At 40.0% G+C, this 14687-nt stretch overlaps 2 protein-coding genes across 3 annotated transcripts in view; one reads left to right on the top strand and one right to left on the bottom strand.

Annotated features, from left to right (window-relative positions):
* Positions 1-14687, top strand: part of IQGAP2 (IQ motif containing GTPase activating protein 2) — a 265034-nt gene that overhangs the window by 174565 nt on the left and 75782 nt on the right. For both annotated transcript variants that reach the window (XM_017640236.3, XM_073234963.1), the window contains one exon: positions 1193-1356. In XM_017640236.3, coding sequence (XP_017495725.3) covers positions 1193-1356 — 164 coding nt within the window. The remainder of the gene's footprint in view (positions 1-1192; positions 1357-14687) is intronic.
* F2RL2 (coagulation factor II thrombin receptor like 2) lies at positions 5855-12757 on the bottom strand. The gene is made up of 2 exons (XM_017640237.3): positions 12171-12757; positions 5855-8169 (listed from the first exon to the last, which is right to left on the bottom strand). The coding sequence occupies exons 1-2, from the start codon at positions 12232-12234 to the stop codon at positions 7097-7099; spliced, it is 1137 nt and encodes a 378-aa protein (XP_017495726.1). The 5' UTR covers positions 12235-12757; the 3' UTR covers positions 5855-7096.

Below are 14687 nucleotides of genomic sequence, written 5' to 3'. Positions count from 1 at the left end.
TTTGTTGTTGTTGTTTAATTGTTAGAGTTCCTCATATATTTGGTAAAGTTGTATACAAGCTATACAAGTCCTTTATCAGATGCAGGACTTGCAAGTATTTTCTCCCATTCTGTAGGTTATCTTTGCTTTCTTCAATGATGTCCTTTGAAGCACAGAAGGTTTCATTTCTATAACAACCCATATACTTATTTATTTTCTTTAGTTGTATTTTGGTGTCACAGCTAAACAGTATTGCCTAACCAAGGCCTCTGAGTTATACACCTATGTTTTCTTCTAAGAGTTTTATGGTCTAAGCTTTAACACTGAGTTCTGTGGTCCTTGAGTTACTTTTTGTGTATGGTTTAATATAGGGAGTCCAGCTTCATTCTTACACATGTGGCTATCTAGTCCCAGTGCCATTTGTTAAAAAGGCGTTTACCTGTTGAATTGTCTTGTACACTTATCAAAAATCAGTTGACCATAAATGCAAGGATTTACTACTTCTGAACTCTAAATTCTATTCCATGGGTCTGTCTGTCTAACCTTATGTCAATACCATGCAAATTTGATTAACCCTAGCTTTGTAGTAAGTTTTGAAATTGGGAAGAGTCCTCCAACTTTGTTCTTCTTTTTTCAATATTGTGTTGGTTATTTTGGTTTCTTGCATTTCCATATGAATTTTAAAATCAGCTTGTCAATTACTGTTTTGAAAAAAAGGCAGCTGGGATTTTGTAGGGATTGCATTGAATCTGTAGATCAGTCTGAGGAATATTTCCATCTTAACAATATTGTTTTCCAACCAATGAAGATAGAATGATTTTTTCATATATTTAGGTCATCCTTAATTTTTTTCAATGGTATTTCATAGTTTAAGTGTACATGCCCTCTGCTTCTTTTGTTAAACTTATTCCTAACTGTTTATTCTTTCTGTAATTATAAAGTATTTGTAATTGGAATCTCTTCTAAATAGAATTTTCTCCTTAATTTCATTTTCAGATTGTACATTGCAAGTATATAGAGATATAGTTGATTTTTGTACATTGGTCTTATATCCTGCAGCCTTGGTTGTACTTGTTTATTAGCTCTTATAGTTTTGTGTTTTTTTGGTGTGGATTCCCTCCACCCCCTTCTAACTTAAGCTTTGTAATAGGTGATTCTAGAGAACTTACAATATACTATGACTTAAAAGGAAAACTTTTTCTTCATTTTCTAGGAATTATAGCTGTAGGGCATATCAATGCAGCTATTGATGAAGGGAATGCTTTGAAAACTTTAGATGCTCTGCTGTTACCTACTGCTAAGATTAAAGATGTGGACCCAGACTATGCTCAGCACTACCAGGATGTTTTATACAACGCTAAATTGCAGAAACTCATGGTAAGTCTTAGTTGGTGTATTTCTTTCAAATTTACAGACTAAGTGGGAGAGGGATGGCAGGGAGGACTTGTGATTACCCATTTTTCCTAAAGCTCATGAGCTTCTTGTCCCAGCAATTGCCTGTAAGTCAGAATGGAAGTATAAGGCTGTTATTATCCCAGTGCCAAATATGAGGGGGGACCTGGCTGCATAGCTGATAACTGCTTCTACTCTTTCACTAAAAACTCATTTGTGGGTGAGTTCTTGTTCAGAATCGAAGTCACTGGGTATTTACTGAGCACATACTGTGTGCATAGTGCAGTGTACTGCATCTGCTAGCAGGAAAAGGAATACGATACGAGGAACATATAATACCAGTTGAATGTTCTGTACTTATCCTCAGGATTCTTAGAAACTTAGGCAGTGGGCATTCTCAAATAGAATAGGTAAGTAACAGTAAAGATAAGCATGTGGTAGAGTGTCAAAATGAGAAGTGCACAGAGTGATTCAGAGATGGTTGGGATTGCTGTGGACGAGAATCCTAAGAGAAGCTGGCATTGATAGAACAAGAGCTGAGCCTAAAAGGTAACGAAGAGCTGGCTAGGTGGGTGGGGAGCAGGATGGTGCAGGCAGGAAGTGAGTGCTTGGCGGGTACCAGCATGGTTTGTTCCCAGCATAGGTGGAGATTGACCTGGCCAGAGTTCCCTTAAAAAGCAGAGGGTTTTTTTCTGGCTACAGAGCTTGTAAGAGGAGTCCCACAGATACTAGCTACTATGGGGTGGGTGCTTGGAAGAGGCTTGTGTGACCTGTCCTCGGAGAGTAGGATAGATGCTACCTGGGGCCCAGTCACTCTAAGCCACCATGTCCCCAGGTGCAAGCCAGACCCTGAAAGGGACAGCCCTCTCCCCTGACCTAGACAACCCAGGAACTGCCTCATCTGAAACAGAAAACACCTTTGGTAAGAGCAAATATTTATTGAGAACCTGCTTTTGGACAGGCATGGTACTGGGTACCTTATGCATATTCTCTTATATAATCCTAACAATTCATAACAGCCCTGAGCATTCATTGTCATCATTATCCTCTTATGGAAATTAAACCAACTTGTCCAAAGCTATCCAAAAAGTAAGTAGTTTTGGGATGATGCCCTGGTCTTTCTTATTCAGAAACATATGTTACTGTGCATTATGACAAGTAAAAAGGATATTTATTGCAGCCTTGTCTGTAATAGCAGAGGACTCCAAACAACCTAAATGCCCATCAGGTGGGGGCCAGTTATATAAATTGCAGCATATCCATGCAGTGAAATACTATGTGGCCATGAAAAAGAATGAGTGGATCTATATTGGACAACTTTAATATGTATATTGTTAAGTGAAAAAAGCATGCTTCCGGGAATAAGGGGCATTATAGTTAGCACACATAACATGGGAGGGGCACAGGGAAGACAGTGTAACACAGAAAAGACAAGTAGTGACTCTATAGCATCTTACTATGCTGATGGACATTGACTATAATGGGGTATGTGGTGGGGACTTGATAATGGGGGCAATCTAGTAACCATAATGTCACCTGTGTGATTTTATATTAATGATACCAAAATAAAAATAAAAATAAATAATAAATAAATAAAAGAATACCAAAAAAAAGCATGCTTCCAGGTACATAAAAATGGGATAACACCTATATAAATGTATGCTTATATGTACATAAAATATTTCTAGAAGGAGATACCTTCTGGAAGGTAAGGTAGAAGGTATGGATAGGAGACTGCTTTTCACTCTGTGCTGTCTGGATTTCATTTTTTTAAAAGTGCATACATTACATACTGTTTCTAAATTTTCAAAAAAAAATGTAAGCAACTCACAAAGGGCCAATTCTTCCAGTAACTTTTCTATCTTCTGTAAGAGGACCTATTGCCCCCGTCAAGGTGTTCCCTTCAAAGTAACTAACTTCAACTCAGGCCATTAGAAGTATTTTGGCATAATCTAGCCTCTGGCAGCATACAGAAGTATTGCCTCTGGGGAAGAGAACTGAGTGGCTAGGGAAGAAAAAGATAAACTTTTAATCTTTTTGATTTTATACCATGTATTAACAATGCAAAAAAAATGTTTAATGAAAGTTAAAGAAATACCTACCTACATACGTATATACATATGTACTTATAAACCCTAGTCACACCACACTACTAAATTGCCTCTTTAAAGGTGAAGAAAAATATCCCTCAAGGTGGGGTCTTCCGTGACATTAGCCTTCCAATAGGGAGGGCCACGTTGCTGCCCTCTTCTTGTGCTTTAAGGGTTCCTCACATAAACTGTCCTCATTTGTGCCTCACAGCACCTGGGGCAGGTGCCCTCTCATCAGATATAAGCGAGCGGGAAGTTCAGGTTGATTACCAGGCAAGTAGGAGAGTGAGACTCAACCTGAACCTTGTGTCCCCACATCCCAGGGGGAAGGACAGTGGGTCTCCTCCTGCTGTTCCCACTACTGTAGCTGGGACTATGGCACATGGCACACTTACCAGCACCAAAAGAATTTTTAAAAATTGGAAGGTATTTGCTTTGGAAACAGGCACCATTCCAATCTTGGCTTTGCCATAAAATAGCTAGGGATCTAGTCAAGTCACCAAAATTCTCTATGCTTCAGTTTTCACATGTGTAAAATGGGAATAATAGTACCTACCTTATAGAATTAGCATGAGGATTAAATAATAGTATACATGTAACACTATGACAAATTGATAATATGTTATATTTTGTTTACATGTAATACATTGATGAATAGCTATGTATAATTACCTTAATATGAATATATGTGTATATGAGTGTATAGCATTTAGCATGGAGCTTGACACCCCAAAAATATGCTTAAATACTGTAGCTAATATTACTGTAGGAACCTCTGGCTGCCACACAGGTAAGGGGTGTGCAATGTCTGTGTCGCAAGGTCTTTACCAGACATGTGGCCTGTTTCATCTACAAACCAAATGTGGGATTTCCTGGGTAGAGGATGTATGCAGACCTGGGTTATTCTCTGCCCCCAGCCACAGGGGGTTTGTCCTTGAGGTGAGGCTGAGTCCACAAACCTTTCATAGGCAGGCAGTCAAAGTCGCCTCCAGAGCACTCCAGTCTAATGGCTCCAACCAAGATGGAGCTCTGCAGGACCTCTCCAGGGCATTTGGAAGCCTCCCCTGAGTGTCCGTGCTCTGCCAGCTCTCTGTCAGTCATCCTTTCTGAGTGTGAAAGCAGTAGCATGAATAGTGTAGTTAGAGCATTAAACAAGCCTAGGGATATGGCTTCTAACTCTGGTATTAAATGACTTTTGGCCTATAAAAGATTAGGGGCTTGAAATGTATTGGCAATAGCTAATAGATTTAAAACAGTACAATTCCAAGTAGTGAATCTTTATTTTTTTTATATATTAAATTGCTATTTTTATACATTTTCTTTCTCAGCCCATTAGCTTTGAAACTTTCTTTTCTCAGCTTGTTCACTTTCCCTGGGGTTGGAGGAAAAATCTGATTCTGGTGTTTATTTAGAGGAGTTTCTGTGTTTGTTTTGTAAATTCTGCTAGGTATTGTGCTTTGGTGGTATATTTCTGCTTTGTCTTCCTAAGATCTGGCCTGAGAAAATAACAGGAAAATATTCTATTACTGATATTGTCACTTGTAAAGTAAAGCTTATGCCAAAGAATATAGCCATTAAAGGTCATAGTGGATAGCATCGTCATGGAATAAATGCTCAGTTTAATCAAAGATTGGGGACTGTGATGTAAGTTCATGAGGCTTCTTGGTCCTTGTTAATAGTATTTCAAGTATAATCTTATGTAGGTACCAAATTCCTTTTGTCACTTGGGGAAAAGCGGGTCGTGGGCATATTGGCATACACTTAACAGAGAACACACTTTCTGTGTCTATTTGGTGGAGGCAGTGAATTGTGAGCTATTTTTAAATTGTAAGCTTTGCTATATGTATATTGACTGCATAAAAATTAACTGTGCTTTTAACAAGTGAATATCATTGCCCTTTTCCATAGGTAAAACTTATTACAGTTGATGACTTTATTTGCAGAACCAGTTCTTTCCACTGAAATTTTTTGTGATCTTGAAACTTTATATTTGTTTTTCTTTCTTGCTTTAGTGTCTGATTTTCTTTCTTCACATAACCACATATGTACTGTGAAGTGAATTTGTGTACATGGTTTTGTTTTTGTTTTGCCTTGGTCAAATGAAACAGGAAACACTGCAGAGTCAAAAATATGCATTTAACAATTTTTTTTATTGTTTCGATGGTCACTACAAAGTATATGATTAATTCACATTTCTACAGACTTGAAAATCCTTCTCAGCAATCCTTCCTGCCCTTAATCGCTAACATCTCACCTCCTGTCTAATCCCTAAACTAAGGGAAATGTAGTCATCTACCTACAGGAATATACTGGGCATTTACAACAAAATTTAACTTCCCTTTTAAAAACTATGTAAAAGGACCAAAAATAATGGATCTGTTTTAAACTTGTAAATGACCTCATGCATATATTCTTAGTTTAGTTTCCTTATTATTTTTTTTTTTTTGCATGCCCTACCAAACCTGATGTGACCCCATGTCACACAGAACACCTTGCCTCCCCAGTAGGAATATAATGGGCTTTACACTGTGGAGCTGCTTTGGGGTCGTGTAGTTCTTTCATTCAGCCATGTGCTGCGCAAGGCATGGAACTGGGCCCCACAGATCCCGGGAAGACTTGGGCCTGCAGGTGTTATAAGAAGCTAAAGAAGCAAGAGGGTGAGCCCCCATCTCTGCTAGACATGGTGCTTAGTAAGTGTGGAATTAATATTTGTATATAAATGAACTATATATAGGCACTGTAACAAAAATACAGGAAAGTGCTTTGAAAGTTCCGATGAGAAAAAAGAACTTGTAGCTTGAGAATTAGGGAAGAATGGTCCTTGGAGGACTTCAAGAAATGGAAAGAAGGCAAACATGTTAAAAATGGCTTTCCAATAAGAGACAGGGACAGAGAGAGGAAAAATCAAGATCACAGCAAAGCAAGAGGCTTGGCTGGTGCCTACACTGCAGACGAGGCTTATTGGGAAGTCAAGTAAGAAAGTTAGCTCTGACTGCCAAGTGGGAGATTTCTAAGGTATCCCAAAATAGTGGAGAGTTCAGGGAGGTTTTGAGCTGGGGGTTTTGAGTGGTGTATCAAACTAATATTTGAGGAAGATTAGTCTGGCAGTGGGCAGTGAAACGGAGATAGGCTGACAGCAGAGAGAGTGGTTAGAATGCAGAGGTGGGGCTGGGATAATGGACCCCCAGGGAGAGATGTTACAGAGAGACAGTCAGCTGATGAGACAGCCATCAGCGAAGAGCTGAGGGAGCAGAAGAATAAAAAAATGACACCAGATACTAAACACTGAGACCTTAGCTTCTCAGGCTGCACCCTTGCTCCCTGGTCTGCCCTCCTCCCCGGGTCGCCTGGAGTGGAAGCCTCAGAGCGATGGGGGACATGGAGGTGTAAGGGCCTCCAAGCACCTGGCACCCAAATGTGTCAGTTGCCATAAAAAGAGTGGTGTTACCTTTTCTCCCACATTGACATTCGTAAAACACTGACATAGAGTTGTTTTTCTTTTTTAAAAAAGATAGTGTTGTTTGTAGTGTTTCATTTTGAAGCACTGTTTCTTGAGAGCTAGAGAATAGAGCTCCTTGAACGATACATATGTTATCCCAAGAATGGATATTTTCACAGATAGCTTTCCTTGTTCTCTAAGGTGATTTCACCATTGTCAGGTAAGCAGTGGATTGATCTGTGATTTTTGACATGAGAAAATATAAAAATGGATCTAAGCAACTATTCAGGCTGCCGAGGCACAAGGCTGTGAGGTAGATGAAGTATAAGCCATCAGTGGTGTGGTGGTAGTAGTTAGCATGGTGAATGATAAGTATGATATTGCTTGGAGCAAAGCAAATAGTGAAAATCACAAGAATGAGGAGACTCGCCTTCACGTACCACAGCCATCGGTGGTCGTATGCATTCAGCGTACGGATGATGGCTGAATAGCAGTAAACAATGACCACAAATGGAACTAAGAATCCAAAGAACGCCAAGGAGATGAAGTAGTAGAGCTGGAAGGGTGAGGAGGACTCACATATGTTGTGGACATCATGGCAGGTGGTGATGTCCTGATGGACGAGGTAATACTCCTGTTTCAGGAGGAAGAAGGGCAACATATATAAGAAAACGGTTGCCCACACCAGTCCACATGTCAGCAAGGCATAAGTGCGCTGGGGCAGCCCCCGGTAAATGAAGGGATGGACAATGGCTAGGTAGCGGCTGATGCTGATGCAAGCAAGGAGCAGAATGGAGCAGTACATGTTGCCGTAGAAGACAACTGTGGTGGCCCGGCACAGGCCCTCTCCAAATACCCAGTTGTTCCCATTGAGGTGGTAAGCTATCTTGAAGGGCAATGTGACACAAAAAAGAAAATCTGCAATGGCCAGGTTAGTGTAGAAGATGGTCGTGCAGGCAGATCTGGTCCTGAAGAAGAGCATCCACAGGGTCGCCGCATTGGCTGGCACGCCTACTACAAACACCAGGATGTAGACGGTGGGGATGAGTTTGGTACTTATGGAGCTGCTCAGGTACCCCACGGTAGCATTATTCACATGGAGAACTGAAACCCGTTCTTCAGGGCACTTAATTTTTACAGTTGTGGGGGCACCTGTCCAGCCTTCTATGGCAGAAAGGGGGAACTCCTCAAAAGAATTTGGAGGAGCACCACGGAAGGTCTTGATAGGTAAGGTTGACTCCCCCAAGTTGTCTGCACCGTTTTCCATACCTGTGATTGAAAAAGAGCATGCACATATGATTTGTCACTGAGCCATGCCTATGATTCAGGAGACAGTAAAACTAAATGTCTAATGCTCTATAATTTCTGTAGTTGTAGAATTTAGGATTATTTTTATTTTAAAAAAATCATTATAGATCAGGTAATCAACAGGAATGCATTTAGTATATACCATAGGCCCCAGCACCATGCCAGCCCATGCAAAAGGAAAAACCAGGTGACAACTCCCTGCATGTGAGGCATTTATATTACTGTTGGAAGGAACAAAAACAATATATCGCCGTTATGTTATAAGCCAACATCACCTTGATTATAAACTGTATAGGTGTTCAAATGATAGTCAACAGATTCAAATGTTTGAGCCAAATGCCAAGGAAAAGATGAACATGAGCAAAGATGAACAGGGTTCCTAAAGAAATTTAAGTTAATAGATGGGTAAGATTCTGGTAGGTCATACATGGTAAGGGCATAGTGTGGGCTGGCATGGGATCTGGGAGTGTCAGGTAAGTTAATTCAACAAACATGCTTAGTAGTACACAGTTTTCAATAAACTGCATCCCTGTCTTCAACCCCCAGCCTAGTGGAGAAGATGCACAGAATGTAGTCTCATGATAATAAGGCGCATCTGAGAGATGAAGTCGAAGAAGTAGGTTACAGCCAAACCTCTCTAAACTGTACAAAGAAATAATCATGTGCCCATTCATAGATGCTGGGGTTGTACACGTACAAAATTGTGAATGAAGGAATGGCTACTGTGGTAAAGAGCGTGATGGTGCCCAAAAATTCCACCCGCAAATAAATGTCTGGAACCTGTGAATATGTTACTTTATATGGCAAAAGGGACTTTGCAGAGGTGATTAAGGATGTTTAGATGGGATGAGTATCCCGGACTAGCCAGGTAGGCCCAATGGAATCATAAGACTCCTAGAAAGAGGGAGGCAAGAAGGTAAAGCTGGAGAAATTGGAAGATGCTCTGCTGCTGGCTTTAAAGATGGAAGGAGCCATGAGCCAAGGAAGGCAAGCACTTCAAGAAGCTGAAAAAACAAAGCATGTTCTCCCCTTGAGCCTCCAGAATGAACACAGCCCTGCTGGCACCTTGAGTTTAGGACTTGTGATCTCCAGAACTAGAATAATTCTGTGCTGTTTTAAGCCACTAAGTCTATAGTAGTTGGTCACAGCAGCAGTAGGAAACTGATATAACCATGATTTGGCTTGTGTTTAGGATGACTCGGGCCACAATGCAGAGAACAGACTGAAAGGGGAAGAAACCAGAGGCCAGGGGCACTGAGTGTGAGGTTACTCTGGTCACTCAGACCCAAGACAGTGAGTCACAGGACCAGAGCAGTGGCAGTCGAAAAATGAAGATGGATGCATGGGACCCTGACAGCAGTTTGGAGGGACTTGTCCAGGTGGCTGTGGTGGCAGTGAGGAGGCAGGAGGCAAACATGACTTGGAACTTTCTACTCCAGATGACTTGGAGGAAGAGGGTGGGACAAGGGAGCAGCATGGAGAGAAGCTAAGATCTCAGTTTTTTATTATTACTACATCTGAGTTGCTGAGGGGATATTAGTATGTATAAGATGTCCCATGACAGGTTAGAAAGCTTAGGTGTTAAGTCAAAAATTCCAGGAGCCAGGTAAGAGAGATGGATTTTTTTTTTTAGTCTGTGTAGGGCTGTAGCTTAGTGGTTGGGATGGCCTAGGGAGAGATGAGAAGATTCCAAAGGCAGACTGTAGGGGAAATGCCAGCTTTTAAGGCAACAGAAAACAAAGAAAGAAAAATGAGACAATGAAATCAATATGAGGATCTCTAAGAAGCTGGAAATGAAAACACACACACACATACACACACAACTGCATACTATAAATATTAGTCATTGACTGATGAGTTGATATTAATAACCCTAGTTCTTGAAGAATTTCAAAAGCAAAGTGAACCTTAATATGCAAACCTGCTTCTTGTTATATAATTTTCACATAAATGAATCTTTTGACATTTACAGAAAGTAGATTCTCTCAAATTTCTAATGCTACCTTAAGATAGACTTTTATGCTGAATATAAACTTCATAGTTAGCCATTTAAAATGCCATTGCTCTGCTAGTTACATCTTTTCCCTTGACCTCTGAATTCCTGCGTGTTGAATATTTGAGGTTAGTGTTTAGTAACCTGGTTCTCATTCAAAGCCAGTTTCTCTTCCTGCTTTACTCTCTCGCAGTTTGCCCTTGGGCAAAATTGAAACCTCCGTCATTGACCAGAGATTGTAGCACTGAATTCAGTGTGTAAAATAAGAGGGAGAGTGTTGCCTGAACAAGTAGGGACATGGAGGTGCTCTGGTATCATTTAAGGGAAACTACGTTAAAGAAAAAGGAAAAAAAAGTCCTGGTAAGTGGCTCTCTTCTGGGAGTGTGTTTGAAGGGAACTTTGATAGTGTGACACTTGAGCCCAGCCACACAAATATTTCTGCTCACTTTTGTCTTTTGTAAAATTCTTGCATCTGACACTCAAAGAGAATTTTGCCTTTCCAAGAAGGCGCAGAGAGTGCAAATGGTGGATGGAGAACATGCTGTACAAACTTACTTCCCTTCAGGATCGGACAAGGGAACTGTGGAAACCAAGTTTGTCAGTTTTCAGGAAATTCCTGTGATTGAGCAAGATATGCCTAAAAACATGCTAAACAGTGACTCTGTTTGTGGAAAAGAGTCCTGATTCCATTTTCTATGAGAATTCGGATCTGGTTCAGCTTGAATAAGTCCTTTATTTCTTAGAGCCTGGTTTTCCTTAAGAAGAGTACTCATTGTTAAATTTTGTTTTTTAAAAATTCTATTTGAACTCTTTAAGCAGGTTTCCATATGGCATAATATTTCTGAAATGTTTTTCAAACTGGGAAAAGGCCTTGGTGGGGACCGGCCAACGGGAACAGACTTCAACCGCTAGACAATGGGTCTTTCTTCCATTTCTGCTTCACCCTTATCCACCACAAATTTACTACCTTCTACTTTGCCACCTTTGAATTCCACCCCGCTTCCACTTCCACCCAGCCCCACCAGCATCTTGAAGGAGCCACCTCCACAAGCAGATTTTGCTGTTCCTTTGATTTTGGTCATCCACTCCCAGAAAGCACTTGCTTGTCCTATTCATATGTCCCACGTGTGCTGTTCTCTGCAGGGCTCCCTTAGCACTCACTCTCCTAAGCCACTTCGCGATTTCAGCTGTCGATTTTGGCAACATTCCTTTAGAGATTTGTGTTTAATTTTGTTTTCTTCCCCGTGTGTCCCTCACTCCAGTGCTCCTGCTGCTAACACTCCTGATATTGATGGGAGTGTGCCCAGTGGTAAAAGAGTTGCGGCTGTACATCTATCCCATTTTGGTTAAATTGGGAGCAAGCAGGGGTTTACAGGCTTATATTTAGTTGGGTGAAATAAACACATTAAGAATTGGAGAATAGTATTTGGGAGATCTCATTTCTAAAATTAAAAAATCATATGGTGGGGAGAACTCCCTGATACCACTGAAAGTCAAAAAAGCTATTAAGAAACACTAATTTATTAGTATTGCCTATAATAGAAAGCAGACCACTCGATCTTTCTGAAATATTCTTTTTCCCCCATTTGTGGGGGACCTTCAGCAGAAGGTATAAACACAGGATTTTTTAATGCCTTGGAAAAGTGGTATCTTCGCTGAATCAGAGGAAACTCTTAGAAAATCAAAAACTTCTCACAAAGAAAGTTGATTCTTGACTAATTAAAGAGATTGAAAATTTTGCCTGTGCCACACATTTTCAAATGTAAGCAGAGAACACTCAGGTCTTTGACAGGTTTGGACTGAATGAACAAACCACAGCTCTCCATTTCCATGATACAACCTCTAATAACTAAAATCAAACTCTGCCTTTTGGGTAGCAGTTGGTGTAAAATGCAAAGAAAATTAGATTCAGTTGACTGTGGTAACACAAACCAGCACCCCCATCCTACCTCGCAAGCAAAGGGCTTACCGCTTTGACAAAAAGTGGGCAAGAGAAGCACTGCTCCAACAGCTGCAGAGATGAGGGCTTTCATCTGGATGACCTGAGTCCCTTTTCCCAAAGGTTATCAAATGTATCAGATTAGGGAGCACAGCTGTGCTTCAGTTCGGTGTGTCAACAGCAAAACGAACACTTGTTCTCTGTGGAAGTGCGCGCTCCTGTGCTCTGCGCTCTCCCGGTCTGCTGCAGGGAGGGAAAGGGCGTGCCAGCACTCATGTTTCAGCGTGCATGACTCAGGCTGAGTCTGGAGCGTGCTACATTGTCCCCAGAGAAAAATCATTTAACTCTTACCACCCCTACTAGTCCATTCTCAATAGATGCTGTAATTCCCACCCAGGAGACTTACATACATTGAAAGAACTGCAGATAGTAAATGGTCCTTTACAAAAAGCAAGCTGAGAACAGGTGCTGAGCAGCGGTTAGTTTCGACTCTGTCCCACATCTCGTTTTTACTCACTTTTACAAATGTAGCTCCAGAGTATAATTTCTACTTAATAATTGAGCGGTCAGAAATTATTCTTTCCTTTTTCCTCCTGCTATTTCAAATGATAATTCTTAAACTCATTACATAATTATAAATTGAATGAATCATTGAGAGTAAACATTTTTAAGAAGTTAAAATTGTGTAAGTGTTTGATTACTTTGAAAATTCATCATCAGTGTCACATTGGTCTGAATTTGTCCTCAGTGCTTGGCCAGAACTTGTTTGGTTTTTTTTTAATTTAATTTTATCAAATGTACATCACAGTGGTTCAACAGTCCCCCTCCCCCTTGGTGACCACTAGTCACTTCTCAGTGTCTGTGAGTCCAATGCTGTTTAGTTCCTTCTGTTTTTCCTTTGTTTTTATATTCCACAATTAAGTGAAATCATATGGTATTTGTCTTGCTCCACCTGGCTTATTTCACTGAGTATAATACTCCCTAGGTCCATCCTTGTTGTTACAAATGGCAGTTCTTTTCTTTCATTGGCTGAATAATATTCCATTGTGTATATGTACCACATCTTCTTTATCCATTCATCTACTGATGGACACTTAGGTTGCTTCCATATCTTGGCTATTGCAAAAAGTGTGGTGATAAACATAGGGGTACATACATCTTTTTGAATCCAGGATTTTGTTTCTTTGGGTAAATTCTAGGAGTGGAATTACTGGGTCAAATGGTATTTCTATTTTTAGTTTTTTGAGGAACCTCCGTACTGCTTTCCACAGCAGTTGCACCAATTTGCAGTCCCCAGAACTTGGTTTTATAGTTTTGTTTTGCCACAGCTCATCATATTATAAGCCATTCAATAACTATAGGGGCAGATAACAGGGGACTGAAACAATACTTTTTTATTAAACTAAAATCATAATACAGTGTTGAAATGCAGAGGATTCCCTTTATTCCATGGGTGTTGGTGAGCAGATCTACAATAAGCATTTTTTTTAATTGTGGTAAGATATACGTAACAAGAATTCACCATTTTAACCATTATTAAGTATACAACTCAGTAGTATTAAGTACATTGACATTGTTGTGCAACATAGGAGCTTTTATGAATGTTTATATTCTGGAGGATATGACTTAATATGTAGGGAAAAAAAAACTGCATTATAGCAGATTTTCCTATAATTTACAAAACTTTAGGTTACACGCTAAGCCAAACAACCCAACAGCCTGTTGCCTATAAAACACAGCAAGAATTGGAAAATGCAAATTTCACAAGACTTAAAGGCTGAGGCATAAGCTAGGAATTAATTGATCTGGGTAAACCTTTCATATCGTGATTGAAGTTTATCCACCAAGAATTTTATAATCAAAAGTCAGTGTTAAACACTTTAGCTGCATGATATACAGTAACACAAACCAAGACAGAAAGCTGTTTTGTGGCAGAAAGAATAACTATCAAAATACTGAAGAGGGAACTTTTTTGTTGAATTAAAATTTTCTAGGAATCATCTAAATTCAGGAATTTATGACTTGATTTGTGGATAGCATAGTTTCTATTCCCATCATCCATTTGTAACTCAGGTTGAACCAAGCTGTTTAGTGGGGCCACGGTCGCCCTGTAACTATGTCTCCAGTCTCCTAGTGAACATTTGAAAAGGAGACATTACACTGGTAGGATTTGGACTTTACTGTTGGTTTTAAATTACACTCTAGCAACCTTTAGTTCAATGAGTCATGGTTTCAACTGTTGACTTAAATCCATTTGATTTGCAAAATCTCTCTTTGGTTTGGCTTAAAAAACGAATACTTTCAGCTCTCAAGTGAGATTTTAACTTCCTCCTCATCTGGGTAAAAGCTTGTATGGGGCATCTTCGACAGTGGTAAGTTATGAAGGAATTGGGTAACTACCCTTCAAAAAAAACTCAGACATAAATGAACTTACATGGAGCTTAGTTTGAAGGCTGTACCCTGGGGAGTGTTTGGGTTCTCTTTAGTCTTGTAAACAGAGAAAATATAGTTCTGTTCTCCTGTCTGTTTACTCCTCTAGTCTTTTAC

This window comes from Manis javanica, chromosome 1 (genome assembly GCF_040802235.1).
Source record: "Manis javanica isolate MJ-LG chromosome 1, MJ_LKY, whole genome shotgun sequence".
In the NCBI taxonomy this organism is placed as follows: Eukaryota; Metazoa; Chordata; class Mammalia; order Pholidota; family Manidae; genus Manis; species Manis javanica.
Note: the sequence above shows the minus strand (reverse complement) of the source record. Positions and strands in the feature narration are given on the sequence as shown.

Bases quoted from the DNA above. Each gene is read 5' to 3' on its own strand.
- F2RL2 (XM_017640237.3), bottom strand. From the start codon at position 12,234: ATGAAAGCCCTCATCTCTGCAGCTGTTGGAGCAGTGCTTCTCTTGCCC. The intron at 8,170-12,170 runs GTAAGCCCTTTG...TTTCAATCACAG, and splicing joins GCCCACTTTTTGTCAAAGCG to GTATGGAAAACGGTGCAGAC.